This window comes from Gobius niger (assembly GCF_951799975.1).
Source record: "Gobius niger genome assembly, chromosome: 22".
Taxonomy (NCBI): Eukaryota; Metazoa; Chordata; class Actinopteri; order Gobiiformes; family Gobiidae; genus Gobius; species Gobius niger.
In genome coordinates this window covers 3,543,552-3,565,851 of record NC_136873.1, presented here as the reverse complement: position 1 = coordinate 3,565,851, position 22,300 = coordinate 3,543,552, and the positions used below count along the sequence as shown (strand labels likewise).

At 40.9% G+C, this 22,300-nt stretch overlaps 1 protein-coding gene across 2 annotated transcripts in view; it reads right to left on the bottom strand.

Moving 5' to 3' along the window:
- slc30a5 (solute carrier family 30 member 5) overlaps positions 1-21,069 on the bottom strand; it is a gene marked incomplete at its 3' end in the record, with an annotated part of 30,987 nt that extends 9,918 nt beyond the window's left edge. The window contains exons 1-13 of one of the 2 annotated variants that reach the window (XM_079581260.1): positions 20,922-21,069; positions 19,232-19,341; positions 18,992-19,114; positions 18,857-18,923; positions 18,706-18,791; positions 15,173-15,260; positions 14,916-15,003; positions 11,711-11,787; positions 9,784-9,954; positions 7,884-8,169; positions 3,726-3,934; positions 1,598-1,755; positions 1,370-1,499 (exon numbers count right to left, since the gene is read on the bottom strand). In XM_079581260.1, the coding sequence (XP_079437386.1) occupies positions 1,370-1,499; positions 1,598-1,755; positions 3,726-3,934; positions 7,884-8,169; positions 9,784-9,954; positions 11,711-11,787; positions 14,916-15,003; positions 15,173-15,260; positions 18,706-18,791; positions 18,857-18,923; positions 18,992-19,114; positions 19,232-19,302 (1,554 nt within the window). In that variant the 5' untranslated portion in view covers positions 19,303-19,341; positions 20,922-21,069. Of the gene's footprint in view, positions 1-1,369; positions 1,500-1,597; positions 1,756-3,725; positions 3,935-7,883; positions 8,170-9,783; positions 9,955-11,710; positions 11,788-14,915; positions 15,004-15,172; positions 15,261-18,705; positions 18,792-18,856; positions 18,924-18,991; positions 19,115-19,231; positions 19,347-20,921 lie in introns of both variants that reach the window. The other variant, XM_079581259.1, reaches the window with a different exon arrangement.
- Positions 21,070-22,300: the final 1,231 nt, after the last annotated feature.

The window sequence follows — 22,300 nt, the reverse complement described above, 5'->3', positions numbered from 1 at the left end:
TTTGGTTTTGAGCTGTAACTTTTCAAGAAAGAGATGAAAACTTGCACAAGGAAACTGCGACACAACATGACAAACACAAAGATTTGCTTTTCTTCCAAATAGGAATGTCGATATAATGTTGTAGACGCAATTATACTATGGTCTGGGTGAATACTGGATTCTGATTGGCTGGTGCATTATTTTGGTATAACCGCACACGTAGTCCGGTAGTTAAATCACTGGGATATCACTCCGCTGTGGCATCGCCATAGCAACGCATGACACAGCTGAATCAGACAAAGGCGTAATTAGTGACTGACAGGAACGTATGAGATGGAATTAGTGTTAATTTCAACGTTTTTGGCCAAAACATTTGTTGAGGAGAGTGAGCAGCTAGGTTAGCTACTGTTAATAACATATGAGCTTTACATTTCTATTGAAAACGGTTAAGGCTATTCATCATTTTCAGGCGTACATAAAATGATCCTGCATTGAAGCATATTTGTCTGGATTAGTAAAGTCAAACATAAAAGTTTCAGTTGGGGGGGCCCAGGTGTGAGCGACTCCACCGCAGCTGTTTCCATAAACAGTTGAGCTGGTTGAGCTAGCTAGCTTTAGCTTCAGGTTAAACAGCGTAAAAGGTAAATAACTCCTGCCCACGAGTGCCGCATATCGGTGTTTACTTCCAGGGAAAAGTGTTTCCGGGTTAGTCCTGTTGTGTTGTGATTCTGTGCTGATGTTGTGTCGTTGAGCCTGACTGAGATCCTCGTAATAGCTGCGGAGAATGACTCGCTCTGAGACCAGCCTTCAGTGACCGGCTAATAACCCACACAAAATAGTCCCGTAGTCTGGCAGATTTAGTGAGTTTAGTCAATGAAAAAAACATTTATTATAAATGTTACGTTTGTGGGACCCTGGTATAAGCGGATTAAACAACGAGGAGCTGCATTACACGGTTATAATGTGTTCTTGACTCTGCATCGTGCATTATAACGTCTAATGCGGCTCCGAGTTGTTTAATCCTTACTTATTTCCCACTTCTATGATAGAACCATATCCATGGTTACACATACCTACCAGAAACCCCAAAACAATTGGTCCTGGAGTGTTGTATATACGGACTAAAATCAACTTTTGTATTTGAATTAAAAGTTACATAATGCACCTTCGTACGAGTTTATCTTTCCTAACACTTCTATATGTATATTTGTACTTTCTACTTTGAATACTTAGTACTTTCACTTTGCTAAAATGTTGACTGAGCATTCAGTAGTATCTTTACTTTTACTCAAGTCAAGTCAAGTCATTTGATCTTGTTTGCATCATTCAAAACTTCTAGCAGCCATTTGACATATTGAACAAAACTGTTTGGTGAAAAGGTTGTACTCACGGTCAGCATATCTGTGTTGATATTGGGCGGATCCAACAGCCGCGTGACCGACTCCATAAACACGAAGAAGGCGATGACCATGAGGAAGAGGCCGTTGATGAACCCTGAGAGGATCTCCACGCGGCCGTACCTGAAACGCCACAGGGGCTGCTCAGATCTGGGACTCCCAGCGGTCACAGAAACGTTTTCCCCGAGGGAGTAACCAGATCGGGATAGAGAGGCACTCACCCGTAGGAGAAGATGCGTGTGGCTTTCCAGCGCGTCATGAGCGCCGCAAACAGCCCCAGCACCAGCGCCGAGCAGTCGAACAGCATGTGGAAGCCGTCTGAGATCAGGCCCAGGCTGTTGGTCCACACGCCGTAGAAGAGCTCCACAAAGGTGAACGCCTGGAGGGAAAGGCAGACGTCAGAGAAGGTAGAGAGGGAAACATGATGATCTTTAACCTCTTAACTCCCGCCTGAACTGAGAGGATCTTTTTGCTCACATCATCAGATTGTTTTTCCATCATTTTTTTGTTTGGTGTTCAACTCATTTTTGTAACTTTTTTGTCTTTTTTTTGGTTGTCATTTTTGTCACATTTTTGTCATTTTTTCGTCGAATTTTTATCACATTTTTGTAATTTTTTTTGTAACATTTTTGTCATTTTTTTGTCATTTTTTGTCACATTTTTGTCATTTTTTTGTACATTTTTTGTACATTTTTTGTACATTTTTTGTCAATTTCTTGTGACATTTTTTGTAATTTTTTTGTAATTTTTTGTCACATTTTTGTTGTTTTCTGGTAAATTTTTATCAAATTTTTGTCATTTTTTGTCAAATTTTTGTCATTTATTCTGTCACATTTTTGTTATTTTGTGGTCAATTTTTTTATCACATTATTGTCCCATTTTTGTCCCATTTTGTCCCATTTTTGTCACTTTTTTGTCACATTTTTGACATTTTTTCGCCAAATTTTTTTTCAATTTCTTGTGACATTTTTGTGACATTTTTGCCACTTTTTCATCAATTTTTCATCAATTTTTTGTCACATTTTCATCATTGTTTTCGTATCAGTTTTGTTGCTATTTTCACAGCTTTTTTCCAGAAGTTTTTGGACTGGGGTAAAGCCAAACTGGAGAAAATGTGCCTGGTTCAGGTGGGAGTTAAGGGGTTAGTATCCTCGCGGTCGGACATGGGGGAATTTTGAACCCCCCTCACCTGTGCTATGAAGGTGAAGGGGCAAACACCAGACAAGCAAACAGGAAGTCCAGTGTGAGCCAAAGGAGAGGATCTGGTGAATTTAGGAATGAAATCAGCTACAAACTCTGGCTAACTTGTCTTTTCAGATGTGTGTGTTTGCGTGGTGTGGGGTGAGATGGGGATGTTGAGTATGGGGCTTAGAGGGGTCGAGCTCGTCTTTGCCTCCTCTGCAGCAGTTTTCAGTCCATTAACCTCTTAACTCCCGCCTGAACCGAGAGGATCTTTTTCCTCACGTCATCAGATTTTTTTTTTCCATCATTTTTTTGTTGGGTATTCAACTCATTTTTGTAACTTAATTGTCATTTTTTGTCACATTTTTGTCTTTTTTTTGGTCATTTTTTTGTCAAATTTTCATCACATTTTTGTCACATTTTTGTAATTTTTTTTTACTTTTTTTTTTATTTTTTTGTCAAATTTTAATCACATTTTTGTAAAAAAAATAAAATAATAATAATGTTACGTTTTGTCACATTTTTGTCATTTTTGTCATTTTTTTTGTCACATTTTTGTCATTTTTTTTGGTCAATTTTTTTATCAAATTTTTGTCACATTTTTGTAATTTTTTTGTCCCATTTTATCACATTTTTTGTCACATTTTTGTAATTTTTTTGTATTTTTTTGTCACTTTTGTCACTTTTTCTTTTTTTTGGTCATTTTTTGTCATTTTTTTGTCAAATTGTAATCACATTTTTGTAAAAAAAAAAAAAAAATTGTCACATTTAGTCACATTTTTGTAATTTTTTGGTCAAATTTTTATCAAATTTTTGTCCAATTTTTGTCATTTTTTCGGCACATTTTTGTCATTTTTTTGTCACATTTTGTCTTTTTTTTTGTTTGTCTTTTTTTGTAATTTTTTTTGTCAAATTTTAATCACATTTTTGCAATTTTTTGTTTTCGTTTCAGTTTTGTTGCTATTTTCGCAGCTTTTTTCCAGAAGCTTTTGGACTGGGGTAAAGCCAAACTAGACAAAATGTGCTCGGTTCAGGTGGGAGTTAAGGGGTTAAAACAAAAAAAATCGAATAGAAAACAAGATCGATCAATATGGGGAAAATAACCGCCCTAGTTCTAAACATCGGTCGCAGCAGTGTAAAATACTATTGACCGACTGGAGACAGTACCAGGTTGAGGCAGAGGAAGTAGAAGATCTGCCGGGAGTCGTACTCCTCCAGGATCTGCTTTAGAGAGTCCTTGATGAAGCGCGGCAGGGACTGGGACGTCTGCTGCAGCGCGTCCCCCATGAAGTTGTACAGGGGAGTGCCCTCGGGAGAGTAGCCCACCAGGGTGCCCTTCTGCCCGCGGCGCGACGGGGACGCCAGGATACTGGAGGCTGCACACACACAGGAGCAAGAGCACGTCAGCAGGAGACTTACAGGACAGCACACAGGAAACAAGAAAGCAAGATTTCAAGATACACAAATGCTAATTAACTTTAAACTAAAACCATTAGCAATTTGTTTTTTTTTGTTTTTGAGATTAATCTTTCTTTTTACACACAAATGCAGTGTTTACAGTAGATACAGCGCACTACAAAAAGGAAACATCAAGCATTGGCTTAAATGACTTGAATTGAGGAAATGTCTCTTGTTTTGAGCGGTTTTCACTCATTTAGACACTTTTCCTGATCGGACCGAGTTTACTTTGCTTGTTTGAGGACATGTCAGACCAGTTCTAGGGGAAATCTCGCTTGAAATAAGAAAGTAAAGTTGCCAATGAGATAAGACCAATTTTCATTTTTTTTTCAATTTTTTGTCACATTTTTTGTCACTTTTTGTCATTTTTTGGGTTATTTTTTTGTCTTTTTTTGTCATTTTTTTGTCACTTTTTGTCTTTTTTTAATCATTTTTTTAATGTCACTTTTTGTCATATTTTGTTTTTTTTTGTCATTTTTTTGTCATTTTTTTGTCATTTTTTTTGTCACTTTTTGTCATTTTTTTTGTCTTTTTTTTGTCATTTTTTTGCCTTTTTTTAATCATTTTTTTGTCACTTTTTGGTCATTTTTTTTGCAATTTTTTGTCATTTTTTTTTTTCAAATCCATTTTTTGTCATTTTTTTGTCACATTTTTGTCACATTTTTGTCACATTGCAAAGAAAATGACCTGAAATAAGGACGAAACGTATCAAAACGAGTCAGAAACATCTCAGAACAAGTGAAATAATCCAGGACAAAATGCCCAACAACTTCTTAACTAGTCAAAACAACTAAAATTTTGATTATTATGCTCAAATTGAGATGTTTATACTGATCTAGTTAAATACTTTTTGCAGTGCGCAAGTTCCCGTAATTTTATGTCTTATGAGCGCAGTTTCGTCAGCGCCATGCCACGCCCCTTCGGTCGACTTATCACTGCTCAGAGCATGTTTTTGGTTGGCCAAGACAATCTTTAGTCAGGACAGGAGACTGTGTTAATAAACGTAGATGTTTTAGCCTTGAAGCTAAAGGTTAATCGCAATCTAAACTCATTCTTCTCAAAGTCTCTTGGCTTGACATTTATTAAAGCGGACATCTCCTGCATATGGGGCTTAAAACAGACTTTTTTGCGGCACGGTGGCGCAGCGGTTAGCGCTCACGCCTCACAGCTAGAAGGTCCCGGGTTCGATTCCCACCTGGACAGGGCCTTTCTGTGTGGAGTTTGCATGTTCTCCCCATGTCTGTGTAGGTTTCCTCCAGGTACTCCGGTTTCCCCTACCACTAAAAACATGCACAATAGATTCCCCTCTGGGGCCAGGACTCCCCTGAAAAAGAGATTCTTAATCTCAGTGGGACTATCCTGGTTAAATAAAGGTCAATAAAAAACAAAAACAAAATATTAAATTTTCTTCATTTTTTTTCTGGCAAATCAGACTTGCGTTATTTCATGGCGCTGGGATTATTTTCCCTTCGCTTTTCACCTGCCATGGCTCATGCTTTTGTCTGACATAAAAACAAACGGCACTGTGTGATGATGTCATCAGGCCGCGCTGCTCAGTTTACTTGCGCAGGTGTGAGGGCTGGCCAGCAGGGGGCAGGTGTGAAACAGGGACCTCTCCTTAATCGAGGCAAACTTGAAAAATGATTTGTACTTTTATGACTGTCCAGAAAACAGAAAATATTCAGCATAGTTTTTGTTATTAATAAATATATAAATACAATAAAGACTTTTTTTTAAAGGCAACAAATAATCGTTTGAATAATCGTCATTTCAATTATGACAAAAATAATCGTGACAATTTTTTTTTTCAATAATCGAGCAGCCCTAATGTGGGTGCTCTAAGAGATCTGCACGAAGGGGCCAAATTGCGCTTTATTTCGTTTTTACAGGCCATCTACAACATCGCCGACATTCGGACATAACTTTGGAACAGAAGGTGATAGAGATTTGCGGTCTTTTGTGTTGGAAACTAAAGATTTTAAGCTTTCAAAGATAAACACATAGAAGTATAAAGGCTGCCAGTGCTACAGAATAAGAGATCAGATATAAATCCCCGTGTCTGCAGATACTCCAGTTTCCCCTACTGTTAAAAACATGCACAATAGGCCAGGATAAAGGAGAGTGGGTTTGCGAGTTTGAGTGGGGTGCGACGGATGGAAATTAGCCCAAGACACCGGCATGTTTACATGAATGTGTCCCATGTGTGTTCATTAACATGCACCGTGACCAAATATACAAATAAAAATGAATGACACTGACAAAAACGCAGACAAATGTGTAGGATCTTGGTCATTCTCTGCCTCAAAAGCTTTGTTTCCAGAAAAGTACAAGCCGAATGCTGCCCAGGAACATGTAAGCTGCCTACAACACGTCACTTTCACCACCAGGTGATGCTTCTGAGGAACACAGGAAGTGATCGAAACTAGTAAAGCAGGAAAAACAAACCTTCTGTCTCACTAAAAGAACAATCTATAATTGTCCTGGAACAGCTAAAACACGAGCCTCAAATCAAACACGCTGCTCTGTGAGTGTTTTAACTGCCGTCTAAAGCGGCACATGCTTTACTTTAACGCACTACCATTTTGTTTTCTATTTTGTTTTGCATTGGGAGCCCAGAGGCACATTGAAATATGCTTTGAAAATTTTGAAAATAACAACAATTTTATTCCGATATTATAAATACTGCCTCATAATGAACATTTAGGCTCTTTCATTTAAAAAACAACGTATTATTTGTATTGGACTTGCACCGTGAGATAAACCGTTACACCCCTATTGAATATGATGACTGTAGATACAGACGGCATCTCTGGAATCGCCCATATATGGTCATTTTTTAAAACAGTTAAGGGGGAAAACAATTTTGAAAAAATGTTAATTTTCTCTAATTATTCAAAAACTACTGGAGCAAAAACTGAATTATGAATATAGTTTTCTACTAAATAATGATTCAAAGACATGGGGAGGAGCAAAGTGGTTCAACAGCCCATAAATAGATACAGACAGCATCTCGTCATAGAAGGGGGCGTGGCTTCGCCGTGGGAGAAAATAGAATCTTTAGAGAAACACAATATTCCGCACTTTTTAGCCATTTTCTGGTGGAATATGAACTTATTTATCACATAAATAAAGTCAAGTGTAAATCGGGCCCATATGGATATTTTCTCACAGCAGATTGTTCAGTAGAAGTGAAAAAACGGCAGTTGTAGCTAGCGCTAGCTAACCATTAGCATTAGCCCGATGCTAACATGTAGCATCAAGTTAGCATTCTCCGTTATTCATGTATTTATGGGCTGTTGAACCACTTTGCTCCTCCCCATGTCTTTGTATCTTTATTTAGTAGAAAACTATATTCATAATTCAGCATTTGTTAAAGCAGTTTTTGAATAATTAGAGAAAATTTTCATTTTTTCAAAATTGTTTTCCCCCTTAACTGTTTTCAAAAATGACCATATATGGGCGATTCCAGAGATGCCGTCTGTATCTATACATGAATAAGAATGCTAACTTGATGCTACATGTTAGCATCGGGCTAATGCTAACGGTTAGCTAGCGTTTGCTACAACTGCCGTTTTTTCACTTCTACTGAACAATCTGCTGTGAGAAAATATCCAAATGGGCCTGATTTATACTTGACTTTATTTATGTGATAAATAAGTTGATATTCCACCAGAAAATGGCTGAAAAGAGGGAAAAATTGTGTATCTCTAAAGATTCTATTTTCCCCCTCGGTGAAGCCACGCCCCCTTCTATGACGAGATGCTGTCTGTATCTATGGAAGCCATCCCAAAAAATGGCGGCCATGTTGAATTTTTCAGTGGCAGCTAAAGAGAAGAGGTGATCTTAAGCCGCGTGTTGTTGTCTGACCCAGGATGAAGAAGGTCGCGCTGACGATGACCCCGCCCGACAGCACGTGCTCGGTGCTCTGGGCGGGGGGTTTGCTCAGCGGGCGCAGCGGGTCCGTCAGGGGGTGTGTCCAGAAGTTAGCCAGGACCAGGGCGGACACGAACAGAGCCGCGGTGCCGCAGCGGGCCACGCGCGGCGCCTCCATCTTGGCACTGCACACCGCCTCCACGTAGAAGTCCAGGATCAGCACGCAGAAGACGATCATCAGCAGGGGCAGGAGCAGGGACGACCACGACTCCACCTTACTCTGCAACACGAAGGGAAAAGGCGGACTGAGAGGGTTCACGGGGTCAAGTTCATCTGTTTTCATACCAGTACTCATGAGAACAAATCCAGACATTCCCTCATTAAAAACATGCCTGAAGTGTTGCCTTGGCACATTCACGTATTTTTGAGTAATCTGTAAAAACTCTGATCATTTTAGGGATAGGTTTGACTGAGTCTTCCTAGGAACGCCTCCACCTCCTGGAGACGCCTCCGAGCTTTCGTCACCAGCCGAGTAACCAACCACTGCTCCTCTATTATTATGGAAATGTGACAAAAAAGTGAGAAAACATTGACAAAAGAGTGACGAAAAATGGATGAAAAAGTGGCAAAATGTCACAAAAATGTCACAAGAAATGGACAAAAAAATGACAAAAATGTGACAAAAAAATGTGATAAAAATTTGACAAAAATGTTACAAAAAATGAGAAAAAAATGAGAAAAAAATTACAAAAAATAAAAATTTGACAAAAAAATTACAAAAAATTACAAAAAATTGTCAAAAAATTACCAAAAATTACAAAAAGTGATAAAAATGTGACGAAAATATGACAAAAAATTGACAAAAAATGACAAAAAGGTGATAAGAAAGTGATAAAAAAAATTGACAAAAAACATGCCTGAAGTGTTGCCTTGGCACATTCACGTATTTTTGAGTCATCTGTAAAAACTCTGATGGCGGCCATTTTAGGGATAGGTTTGCCTGAGTCCTCCTAGGAACGCCCCCACCTCCTGGAGACGCCTCCGAGCTTTCGTCACCAGCCGAGTAACCAACCACTGCTCCTCTATTATTATGGAAATGTGACAAAAATGTCACAAGAAATTGACAAAAAAATGACAAAAATGTGACAAAAAAATTTCAAAAATGTGATAAAAATGTGACAAAAATGTGACAAAAAATTAGAAAAAAATGACGAAAAATGTGACAAAAATGTGATAAAAATGTGACAAAAAAATTACAAAACGTGACAAAACATGACAAAAATTTGATGAAAAATGTGACAAAAAAATGAGAAAAATGTGACACAAAAATTACAAAAAATGTGACACAAAATGTGATAAAAAATTGACAAAAAACGGACAAAAATTTGATTAAAAAAAAATGGACGAAAAAATGACAGAAATGTGATAAAAATTTGACAAAAAAATGACAAAAAAGTTACAAAAATGAGTTGAATACCCAACAAAAAAATGCTGGAAAAAAAAATCTGATGATGTGAGAAAAAAGATCATCTCGGTTCAGGCGGGAGTTAAGAGGTTAACCTATATAACTCTTAAAAAACAAAGAAAAAACAATGGCTAAAACAAAAATGAATTAAATTTAGAACAAATAATGGCACCCTGGTAAAATAGCATGTATGCTACAACACCATAATAATAATAGTAAAATATATATTGAGAACCCCTGCTCTAATCTGACTACTTTTCTAATCTAATCGAGTAATCAAACATGTTACTATTTCCAAACCTATTCCCAATCCCCTTCATATCGGTATCAGCCCCAAAAACTCCACATAAATCAATATTCCAGACAGACAGAATATCACAGCTCAACGTCATACACAGCTGCCGGTTGTATTTAGTGTTTGTTGCTGACCTCAGTGGTGGCGGACAGCACGACGACCCACGGCAGCAGCACCGCCGTGCCCAGCAGGTTATCCAGAGCGTGCAGGCGTTTAGCTCCGCCCATCTCCACAGACAGCTTCCTGGAGGCCGTGTGGAACGCCACCTTCAGGAGGAGAGCGGCGACCAGCAGCACCACTCCTCCCTGTGCACAGTCAGAGCGGAGACAAGACAAACTCCATTTCAGCTTTTTTTAAGGTCTTCAAAACTGTTCAAGTACCCCAGCAATGATATTTCATTTATTTATTCATTTGATAATCACAGATACAAAAACAAAACACTTTATGGTCACTAATAAGCTTTACATTTAGTTCTGCATGCCTGTATTAAAATTAGAGGTCGACTGATATTGATATTTGGGTATTTTCAAATATCGACTATTGGCCTATCTTTAGATACGAAAGGGATAGTGTTTTGCACTGAGCTCAGTCAGAGCCTTTAAATCCTACAACTTCCTCGGCCTCGGGGGAACAGAGAAACTTTGTGAAGAAAATCTGTCGAAAGTTTGGACAGCTTGCATTGTATTTTATATATTTTATTCCATTTACTTTTGCACATAATTTCAGAACCATAAGTGCACTGCAAAAAGTGGATTCTAAGCAAGTAAAAAATGTCTTACTTTAAGAAATAAGTTCTTATTGCCGAGCAAAGTTTCCTTGAGAAAAAAAATCTTGTTTTAGGAAATCAAATCTAGCCATTTCTTGTTCAGATATATTTGCTAAAAAACATGATATTTTTTCTTGTAACAAGAAAGAAAAACGTTTTTAATCTTTTTCAGCTTTAGACAAAGAATATTTTTCTTATTTTAAGAAAAAACTAAGATCACAACAACTGTTAATGTAAGAACTGATTCTCACAGATAGATAATACATTCCATTCTTTAAAGTGGGCGGCTCGGTGGCACAGCGGTTAGAGCCTCAGCTTCCCAGCTTGAAGGTCCTGGGTTCGATTCCCACCAGGACGGGGCCTTTCTGTGTGGAGCATGTTCTCCCTGTGTCTGTGTACGTTTCCCCTACCACTAAAAACATGTACAGTAGGTGAATCCTCCAGCAGGTGATTCTGACCATCAGCCTGGCTCCACATCATGGAGACGGGTCCCCGGGCGCCGGCAATATTTTCCTTAAATATTAGTATTTATTAAGAACATTTTACTTAAATCAAGCAACATTTAAGTAAAATACCCACAATTTTTCACTAAATAAGAATGTTTTCCTTAAATTATTCAATTTTCTGAGGACATTTTGCTTAATTCTAGCTATTTATTTGCTTAAATTTAGTGTTTCTTTCTTGTTTTTTGATAAGAAAAATATACTAGAAATAAGAATTCTTAGCAAGAAAAACATGCTGACCCCATTGGCAGATTTTTTTCCTTAAAACAAGACAAAATGTCTTATTTTTAAGATTTTTTTCCTTGTTTTTAGTCGGGTACTTTTTGCAGTGTGATAGAGACCGTTACCATGGCAATACCGCCTTTGCTCTGCCCAATCCCGTCAGACCTGGGAAGCTAAGCAGGGAAGGGCCTGATCGGTACTTGGATGGGAGACCATTTAGTAACACCAGGAGTTACAGTTTGGAAGCTTCATACACAAGATTATAAACAGACATTGAAAAATCTGAAATAAATATCGGCTGTGCATACTGGCATCAACAAAAATCCCCCAAAATCGGCATCCGCCTGAGAAAAACCCATGATCAGTCGACCTCTTCTCAAAATGTCAAACTTTTTGTCAAAATGTTGTCTTAGTAACAGGCCTAACGGACGATAAACAGATGAGATAAACGGAGGAGCTACAGCTGTGGTTCTATTTATTCCCCTCACTTACTTAAGTACATGGAATAAGTCTATGATCTTAGTAGTATCCATCCGATCACTTTCCAATAGACAAACACGGGACTGTTACCTTGTGGTCGGCCACTCCCAGGAAGGCGATGGCCGTGTGGAGGAAGTGAGTGAGGGCGCTGTCGTGGTGCCCCTCAGCTGGGCTCAGTGAAGGAAACACAACCAACTCCACACTCTCCCCAATGCAAAACCATACATTTGTCGTTTCATAAAGTGAATTGATAGGTTACAGGAGGAGATGAAAGACTAGTGCGGTGTTTTCACATGAACCACTGGTGATATTTCTTCAGGCTCACTATAAAAAACAAATATCAAGCATGGATTTAACGGACTTGATTTGAGAATATTAAACTAGTTTTGAGCGGTTTTCACTTGTGTAGACTTTAATCCTGATCGGACCAAGAATACTTTGCTCTCTTGAGGACATGTCAGGCTGGTTCTAAGCTACTCTCGCTTGAAATAAGAGTAAGTAAAACTGCCAATGGGACAAGTGCAATGTTCGTACCTAATTCACAGATATAACTAAATGTATTGAATCGAGTCAGAAACGTTTCGGAACAAGTGAAATGACGTAAACTAAATCTTGAAAATTGTTGTACTTGGGTCACCGGCAATTCAATTTTAAGGCGAGACACTGCAGGTGAATAGGAATAGGTGACAGGTGTCAGTTTGAAACTTTTGCTGTAGATTATGGACATAAATACGTCACTCAAAATGGTGTTAATTCGGGTCTGAAGTGCCGTCATGCACGAGCTTAATATAGAAGGTGCAGTTACACGTATGACCTGAGGTGGCAGTAGTGAGTATAAAATGGCGAACTTGTATCTAGCCCCTTTAAAGGAACAGGCCACCGTTTTTACATACTGAGATATGTTCGTACCTTAGCTTTGACGAGTTCTTTAGGACCCGTCTGATCTTCCCCCGTGCCTTCAGTCACGTAAACACAGCGCAGACGGCGTTAGCATTTAGCCTCTCCCTCTCTCCTCTATAGCTCCAAAACAGGTCAAGATAGAAGCTACCAAGCTCTTCCACGTTTTCCCCATTTAAATATGGTTACGTGAAGTGTTACACTACAAAGTATAATCACACAACATTAAACAATGTTGTTTAATGGATCCTCCTCTCCAGGGTGCTGGAGAGGAGGATCCGGCCGATGGTTGAACCTTGGATCCAGGAGGAACAATGCGGTTTTCGTCCTGGCCGTGGCACACTGGACCAGCTCTACACCCTTCGTCGGGTGCTCGAGGGTTCGTGGGAGTTCGCCCAACCAGTCCACATGTGTTTTGTGGATCTGGAGAAAGCGTTCGACCGCGTCCCTCGTGGTGCCCTGTGGGGGGTGCTCCGGGAGTATGGGGTCCGGGGCCCTCTGCTAAGGGCTGTCCGTTCCCTGTATGACCGCAGCAGGAGCTTGGTTCGCATTGCCGGCAGTAAGTCAGACCTGTTCCCGGTGCGTGTTGGTCTCCGCCAGGGCTGCCCTTTGTCACCGGTTCTGTTCTTTACCTTTATGGACAGAATTTCTAGGCGCAGCCAGGGGCCGGAGGGGCCGGAGGGTGTTCGGTTTGGGAGCCTCAGGATCTCATCTCTGCTGTTTGCGGACGATGTTGTTCTGATGGCTTCAACGAACCAGGACCTTCAGCTGCACTGGGGCGGTTTGCAGCCGAGTGTGTAGCGGCCGGGATGAGGATCAGCACCTCCAAATCCGAGGCCATGGTTCTCCACTGGAAAAAGGTGGCTTCCCCTCTTCAGGTCGGTGGGGAGTCCTTACCTCAAGTGGAGGAGTTCAAGTATCTCGGGGTCTTGTTCACGAGTGAGGGACGGATGGAGCGTGAGATCGACAGACGGATCAATGCGGCGTCAGCAGTGATGCGGTCGCTGTATCGGTCTGTCGTGGTGAAGAGGGAGCTGAGTCGGGGCAAAGCTCTCGATTTACCGATCGATCTACGTTCCCACCCTCACCTATGGTCATGAGATTTGGGTCATGACCGAAAGGACAAGATCGCGAATACAAGCGGCCGAAATGAGTTTCCTTCGCAGGGTGGCTGGGCGCATCCTCCGAGATCGGGTGAGGAGCTCAGTTACCCGGGAGGAGCTCGGAGTAGAGTCGCTGCTCCTTCACGTCGAAAGGAGCAGCTGAGGTGGCTCCGGCATCTGTTCCGGATGCCTCCTGGTCGCCTCCCGCGGGAGGTGTTCCAGGCATGTCCTAGTGGGACAAGGCCTCGTGGAAGACCCAGGACACGGTGGTGGGACTATGTCTCTGAGCTGGCCTGGTGTCGCCTCGGGGTCAGAACAGCTGGAGGAGGTGTGTGTGGACCGGGAAGTTTGGGCATCTCTGCTGAGACTGCTGCCCCCGCGACCCGGCCCCGGATAAAGCGGAAGAAAATGGATGGATGGCATTAAACAATGTGGATTTTCTAAGCGGATAAAAGGGGGGACTATATTGTAAGGTGTAATAATACCAGGAGTAATTTGGCATCCGCACAGTAAAGTGAAGATTACTGCGCAGTAAAGTGAAGATTACTGCACAGATTTCAAACTACTCCTGGTATTATTACGCCTTACAATATAGTTCCCCCTTTTATCCGCTTAGAAAATCCACATTGTTTAATTTTGTGTAATTATACTTTGTAGTGGAACACTTCACGTAACCATATTTAAATAGGGAAAACGTGGAAGAGCTTGGTAGCTTCTATCTTGACCAGTTTTGGAGCTATAGAGGAGAGAGGGAGAGGCCAAATGCTAACGCCGTCTGCGCTGTGTTTACGTGACTGAGGACACGGGGGAAGATCAGACAGGTCCTAAAGAACTCGTCAAAGCTAAGGTAAGAACATATCTCAGTATGTAAAAACGGTGGTCTATTCCTTTAATATAGAAGGTGCAGTTACACGTATGACCTGAGGTGGCAGTAGTGAGTATAAAATGGCCAACTTGTATCTAGCCTCTTTAGGGCTGGAGCTTATGCCAGCACACGATAAGCACGATTAAGATACCGGGGATCAGTACCCATTCCTTTCTGGTTAAAGAGGGGAGGGATTTGATTGTTTATTTTCACCTTGTAAACACTTTAAGTTCGGTGTCTTTCTGGTTTGGACATGGTTTACACACAGTACACACATAACTCAGTCTGATTTAGTTCTATTTGAGAAGCATTCAGAACTGGTGTAGCCCGTATTGGTGCTTGATCTAGGTCCCGCCTCTGGTAATGATCTCAGTCACACGACAAGGCTTCCTCTGTAGTTTCGGATCAGTACGGTGAAGTGGAAGGATACGGTGCTCTGCCATCTTGGCCATGAGGTCGTCGTTATCAAAGAGGAGGAGGCAGATGACGGCGATGATGAAGAATGCAGCTCCTCTGGTCTGAAAACCAAGCAAAGAATTCCATCTCCGTTTCAGTTCAGCCCAGTCATAACAGCAGTCGTCTCTCGCAAAGGCTCAGAGACGGACAATATGATCAAAACAGAACATATGACAAAAATATTCCTATAATAACCATCTTGGATATTGCAATTATACTTTTGTATTTTACCTTGGAGGGGCCGCCGCCGGAGCTGGTGAAGAGGACCCCGAGGAGAGCGATGACCACCACATCACTGTGCTCCAACAGCAGCAGGGTCCTGGGCCACAGTCAGAGACACAGCACACCAGATGGATCAATACATTTAGCAACTGACTAACAAAATATCTCAACACAGCCAATACTGTAAAAACTGGTGGTACACCCTTCAATGAAAATGACAGATTGGGCTCAAAATATCAATATTTTGTGTTTCCACCAGTATTTCCCAGCTCTGTTTTAAACCTCTTGACCAAGGAGATTACCCCAAGCTTCACAGGTGACCAATGGACTGCTCTTCTACCCCTCTGTGACCACATCGAGGACCTTGTGCTGCTTCAACTTCTGTTTTTTAAGAATGCCCCGCAGATGCTCAATAAGGTTTAGATCGAGGGACATAACCTTTACCCTCTGCTGCTTTGGCAGGGCAGTGTTTATCGTGGAAGCGTGGTCATTATCAAGTTGGAGTCAATGGCCGTGGGTAGCACAGTTCCATGACTACCATACAGGGGGCTGCCATTGACCGCTAGTGATGCAACACCTCCATCTAGAAAGCACTGATCTTTGCACACGTTTTAAACAACTATTTTGCCTGGTTTCATATAATGTTAAACTATCTACAGCTAGATATTCCTATACAACAGGAAGTGTTTCATTGCTGTTAGCGGAGCTTTGACGTCCATGTCACTGCAGGTTTCTGTTTCGTTTTTACCTCGGACCGGATTATTTGTTGTTATCTTGTGTAAAAGGCAAGTTTAGACGGAGCGTTTGTGTTTGTGATCGATCATGAGACTGACCCGAGAGAAGACGAGACGCTCGCGCTGATGGGAGGAGTTATTTTGAGGCGTGGGACTGACCTGCACACGGAGCAGCTGGACGTGCTTTGAAGACGCGATGGAGACTTTATTAAAACCCTGGAGGGTCACACAACATTTGTTGCTTTCCCTTTTTCCAAATATAGTCACAGGAGGTTTGAAAAGTGGCTAAATCTGTGTCAAAGTTACGCTCGGATCAGCTCCTCCGCAGCGTCCCCATCGGCCCGGGTTCAGTTTGTTACTTCCTGCACGTGAGTTTTCTTTTACACCAGTATGAGACAAATTCCTAACATGGAGAATATTTCTACCACTATAGTTTCTAATAAAAGCCCCGGCCTGTTTTAGAGACCGGCTTTAATTTGCCTCCGCCAGCCGCGAACCCGGCCTCTGTCAGAGACCCGGCCTCTGTCAGAGACCCGGCCGCTAATGGGATACAGGCCAGTATTAGAGAATTTACGGTATTAATGAGGGCCTGACTTTGATTGACAGGCTGTTAGCATGCGAGCTAAAGGCGAGGGCACGGTTACAACCGAACTGCACACAGTCTATAGTCCATCCTCGGTAGGAGCAGGGTAAGAGCAGTCTGTAAATCCAGCATGGATTCCCTCTCGAACATAGTCAGTAATGCAAACGGGGAGGAGTGAGCAGAAGCTGTCTATTATTTTTACACTCTATGATTGGAGTAAACCCCAAAACATTAGAGTCGTTTTCTCCAAATGAAGTTTAGTAGCTCCTACAGACTCCACAATTTACAGGCTTGGACTCAACAACATTTGGGAGGTTTCAGATAACTATAGCAGTGGTTCTCAACCTTTTAGAGCCGCGACCCCCATTATAACAGTTAATTAGGATCGTGACCCCCACCCGGGTCAGACCATGGGAAAAAACAGGGACATTAACCCCTTAACTCCCGCCTGAACCGAGCACATTTTCTCCAGTTTGGCTTTACCCCAGTCCAAAAGCTTCTGTGAAAATAGCGACAGAACTGAGACGAAAACAATGATGGAAATGTGACAAAAAAGTGTGAAAACATTGACAAAAAAGTGACGAAAAATTTGTGAAAAAATGGCAAAAAATTGACAAAAAAATAAGAAAAATTTGATTAAAAATGTGATAAAAAATGACAAAAATGTGACAAAATGTGACACAAAAATTACAAAAAATTGACGAAAAAATGACAAAAATTTGACAAAAAAATTACAAAAACATGACAAAAAATTGACAAAAAATTGATAAAAAATGTGACAAAATGTGACACAAAAATTACAAAAAATTGACAAAAATGTGACAAAAAATGACAAAAAAATGTGAAAAAAATGTGATAAAAATTGACAAAAAATTTGATAAAAATTGACAAAAAAATGACAAAAATGTGATAAAAAAAATTGACGAAAAAATGACAAAAAAGTTACAAAAATGAGTTGAATACCCAACAAAAAAATGATGGAAAAAAAATCTGATAACGTGAGAAAAAAGATCCTCTCGGTTCAGGCGGAAGTTAAGAGGTTAACCTATATAACTCTTAAAAAACAAAGAAAAAACAATGGCTAAAACAAAAATGAATTAAATTTAGAACAAATAATGGCACCCCGGTAAAATAGCATGTATGCTACCACACCATAATAATAATATTAAAATAAATATTTTATCTATATGCTCTGGCGACCCCACACATTTGTCTCGCGACCCCCTAGTGCAGGGGTCCTCAGACTTTTTTCTCTGGGGGCCACATTATTGTTCCTGACTGTGATCGGGGGCCGGACCGGGTTGGCTCTAATAAAGAATTGTATGGCCCAGACCAAAATGCCTCATTGTGAAGTAGAGAGAAATCGCCTGGCACAGTCGTCCCTACTACTATATCCACAAGATCAACACTTGATTCAGGCACATATTTGTTTCAATGTAGTGGTTTGCAAAAATAGTAATCAAGTCTTCACACTTTCTTTTAATTTCCATTTATTTTTATTTTCAAATAAAACATCATTATGTAATGTGACCAAAGTAATAACTTCTTACACTTGTATTGCGCTGTACAAGCCTGTGTCACAAGTTTCTCAAAGTATTTTATTATTCACTCTCTCCACACTCTGTGGTGGTAAGCTTCATTTACCACGGGGCTATAATGTGTTATTCTGATCTCTTATGCAAGTGCCCTCTGCTGGACACCTGTGGAATTATTTTTTATTTATTCAAATTGCCCCCTAGTGGCTGGAGTGAGTAAACTGGTTATTTAGTTAAAATATCCTAACTCCGCACAGGAATGGGCTAGAGACTTACTTTTTTTTTTGACATACTCAGGGTTTTGTGCTCTACAAGGTTGAGAACCCCTGAACTATAGCATAAAGAACAGACCACTGCAGTGTTGACAAATCTCCTCCAACATGTTTTTCAAGCTCTCATTTGCAAACTCGTTCTTCTAGCTGTGGCCATTTCGCTTTTAGCCTGTGATTAGCTTTCTTTTGTTTAATTGCTGTAAGAGTAACCTACATTTTCTCGCTAACCCCAAACTTCCTTTCTGCTCCAGCCAAACTATGAAAAAAGTGCGACTTATAGTCCGGAAAATACAGTAATATTTCAACAAAAGAAAAGCATACATTTAAACCTGGCTCTATCCATTAATTCGATGTTGTTTTATGCATAGCTTATACTTGTGGCAGTCGTGTTTATTCCGAAAGATGGCATTGGAAATACCTCAGAGGTCCACAGAGAGTCAGGCCGAAGAACCCCAGCAGAGAAATGACGCAGCTGAAGACGGCGTGCTTCACCAACTTTATCCACTGGAAAGGGAGAACATCACAGAGACATTACATTTTCAAACACACGCTATGAGAAGCGAGCGCACCTGTCGTTTGGAGATCGGTTTCCCGGAAGAGAAGGGTTTCTGAAAGAACAGCAGGACCACAGCGCTCCTGGAATCACAGCACAGTTTCAGAACACGTGCCACATGCTGTGTGAAGCAAAGCGGACGACGACTGACCCGAGTTTGAGGATGAAGATGAACTGGACGATGTGCACCACTTTGAGGATGTCGTACGCCTCGAAGATCCCCAGGGCTTTTAGCGCTTTGGAGACTAGCAGCAACACGATGTACCGCGTCAGTCTGAAAGCAACACACACTTTGAGCAACACTAAAAACATGACGTTCTTATATGAGTTTGCTTTAATATTGTCATTCATGTCTTATTATATTTGCCGCAATTGAGCCCTCGCCAGATACCTGGAGTCGGACGCCTCCACCATGCCCAGCTTCGACCCGGACAGGACATTGCTGCTGTACTTGTCTTCCATGTTGCTTCAGGTTGCAGCTCTCAGCACCGTGACTGACCACTGCCCTGCAAACACCAAACAGGAACATGTAACACGGCAAACCACCACTGCCTGAGGGCATATCGTTGTTCCTAGAAGACACATGCAGCTTAGCGATGATCCTACCCTGTGTGAAGCACTTTGGGAGACTTGTATCATGCTTCCACTCCACTATGCACAGAAGTTTAATCTAGTTCAATGTTTAAAGAGGGGGTATTATGCTTTTTTCAGTCCCATAGCACCAGTCTATATCACACTACAATGATGACCAAACCTTCTGTTGGTCTGTAAATGCAGTAAATTAGAATAACTGCCTTGTATAAAATTGCTCTCTCAAAATGGCTGACAAAAAATGTCATCCAAATCTGAGAGGGTCACATGGGAGGCTGTGGGTGAAACTCAAGGCCGTGGGAACCTAGGGTGCTGAGGGCGCTGCAGCACCCCCTGGTGGATAGTTTGTGAACTGCAGGCAATATTAACCCCTTAACTCCCACCTGAACCGAGCACATTTTCTCCAGCTTTACCCCCAGTCCAAAAGCTTCTGGAAAAAGGTGTGAAAATAGCGACAAAACTGAGACGAAAACAAGGATGGAAATGTGAAAAAATTGAGAAAACATTGACGAAAAAGTGATAAGAATTTGACAAAAAAATGTGAATAATTTGACGAAAAAAGTGACAAAAAAATTCGAAAAATTTGACGAAAAATTTGACGAAAAAGTGACAAAAAATGTACAAAAAATGACAAAAATTTGACAAAAAGGTGAAAAATAATGGACGAAAAATTGAGAAAAAATGGACGTAAAATGTACAAAAAAATGACAATAATGGACGAAAAATGTACAAAAAAGTTATAAGAATTTGACAAAAAAAATGCGAATAATTTGACGAAAAAGTGACAAAAAAAGTCATGAAAATTTGACAAAAATGAGACGACTGCCCAACAAAAAAAGTGATGAAAAAAAATCTGACGTGAGGAAAAAGATCCATTTAGTTTTGTAGGTCTTTCAAATGAGGCGTTACACTGGCCTACAGGATTTGGGTAAAGCTGAACTGGAGAAAATGCTCTCAGTTCAGGCGGGAGTTAAGAGGTTAATAAATAGGATTTATGCACAGAAAAAGTATTTTGTCCCTCAGCTAACTAAAATATCTTCCCACGGCTCTGGTGAAACTACACATAATGAATCTGAAATGCTAGCCAATTCTATGTTATATTTTTGTACGTGCTTATCCATCCTATTTTTGAGAATTGGCAATATTGTGAGCTGTTATAACTGCTTTGTTATTGGAGAGAGGCAGAACAACAGCACACACAAGACTACCAAGGATCAGGGCTAAAATATAGGAGAGAGCTTCACTAAACAGGGACTTATCAAGGTTTAAAATCACACTGGAGTAAACCAACTGGCTCTAACATGGGGCCAAGACTTAACGAGATCTAAACTCGGACAAAATGTGACCATCTCTAACTCATAATGGTACAAATCTCTGGTCCTGTCAGTAAACCTTCTACATGACACCTCTGACCCCCACAAACCCCCCAGGTCCTGCTCGTGCTGTTGACAAATTAAACTAAACACGGATAAATCAGCTGTTAGCCTCACCGCTAGCTTAGCCGACCGGTTCCGCGAGCTCCCATCCCGACCCTTCCGGTGGCCTTATCCCCGTTTTTGACCTCCGTTTGTCCGCTGTGAGGTGGAGGCAGGTCGGGTCGTACCGGGCTCGCGGAGTCTGGAGAGAAATGTTGTGGTTTCGCGTTGGAAAAACTGTCTCTCCGCTTAAACGTGAGCAGTGTGACCGGACTGAGCCGCAGCGTAAACATTCCACGTCATGACAAGTCTTCTTCTGCTGCTAATGACGGTGGACATTTGGTAAACATTGGGGTTTGTCGCCACCTGCCGGCCTGGAGTGTGGACAGGCCGCTGTACAATCGAAACAGACGGCTTCTCGAGTTGCACTAAATTTTACTGTCGAATTAGGCAGTCTATTCTACATGTAATTAGTAAATGACGTCGCTGCTAAAACAGTTTGCCTTTAAAAATCTGTCTGTTGTAAATATAGGCTTTAAAAACAAACAAAAAAGTACACGTTTTGTGAATAATCATAAAGCATGACCGTTTAAATGTAATAAAAGTTGCTGAGGAAAGAGTCGTCTGCTCTTTAGTTACGTAATATTATGCAAGACAAAGTTTACCAGCTGTGAATAACTCGTTTTTAATAAGAAACAAGACATGTGCACATGCGCGTTGATACTGTCAGTGCAGCTTGACAAAGAAGTGCATCTCGACGTTACACTGCCAAGAGCAGGGGCCGAGGGCAAATTTTTTTTTGTCATCCAATTTTTTCTCATTCAATCAGAGATGTATTAAGATTAGGAAACAGCCCACAATCCTTAAGGTTAGTGGCTGATTGGTTGACAGGGCTGCCTTTTTTGGCGAGTGTCTTGTAATCGTACAAAATGAAAAGCCAAAAACAAGTGTGTGCTTTGAGTGGCTGAGGCTAAGCACATCAAGTGTTGCATAGACAAGAGGGGGGAAACCACACAGCCCTGCCCTGTGTGGTTTCTGTTCCACATTGTTTTACTGGATACTCTTTGCTGTGTTTCTGTGGAGGTTTGGTGGATTTGTTTATTTTGAGAGTCCAAAATGGTCCTGAAGAAAGCATGAGTGAAGGCCTCCTCACACTGCTCACATCTGTATGGCCTCTCTCCAGTGGGGATTCTCATGTGACGTCCAAGATCATGTGACTGACTGAATGTTTAAAAGTTGGATGTTTTGTCTCTCGTTCAATCAGGGGCAAATTCACTTATTGCAGGACATTTTTTCTCTCTCCCAATCTCTGCCAGAGCGACATAAAGCCTCACAACATGAATTATATAATGTTATGTTAAGAACAGACAGAAACGGTTTGGACACTGATGACTCTGGAGGAGGAAAGACATTTATTTCCTGTGCAGGTAACTGTATCAATAATTAGCACTAGA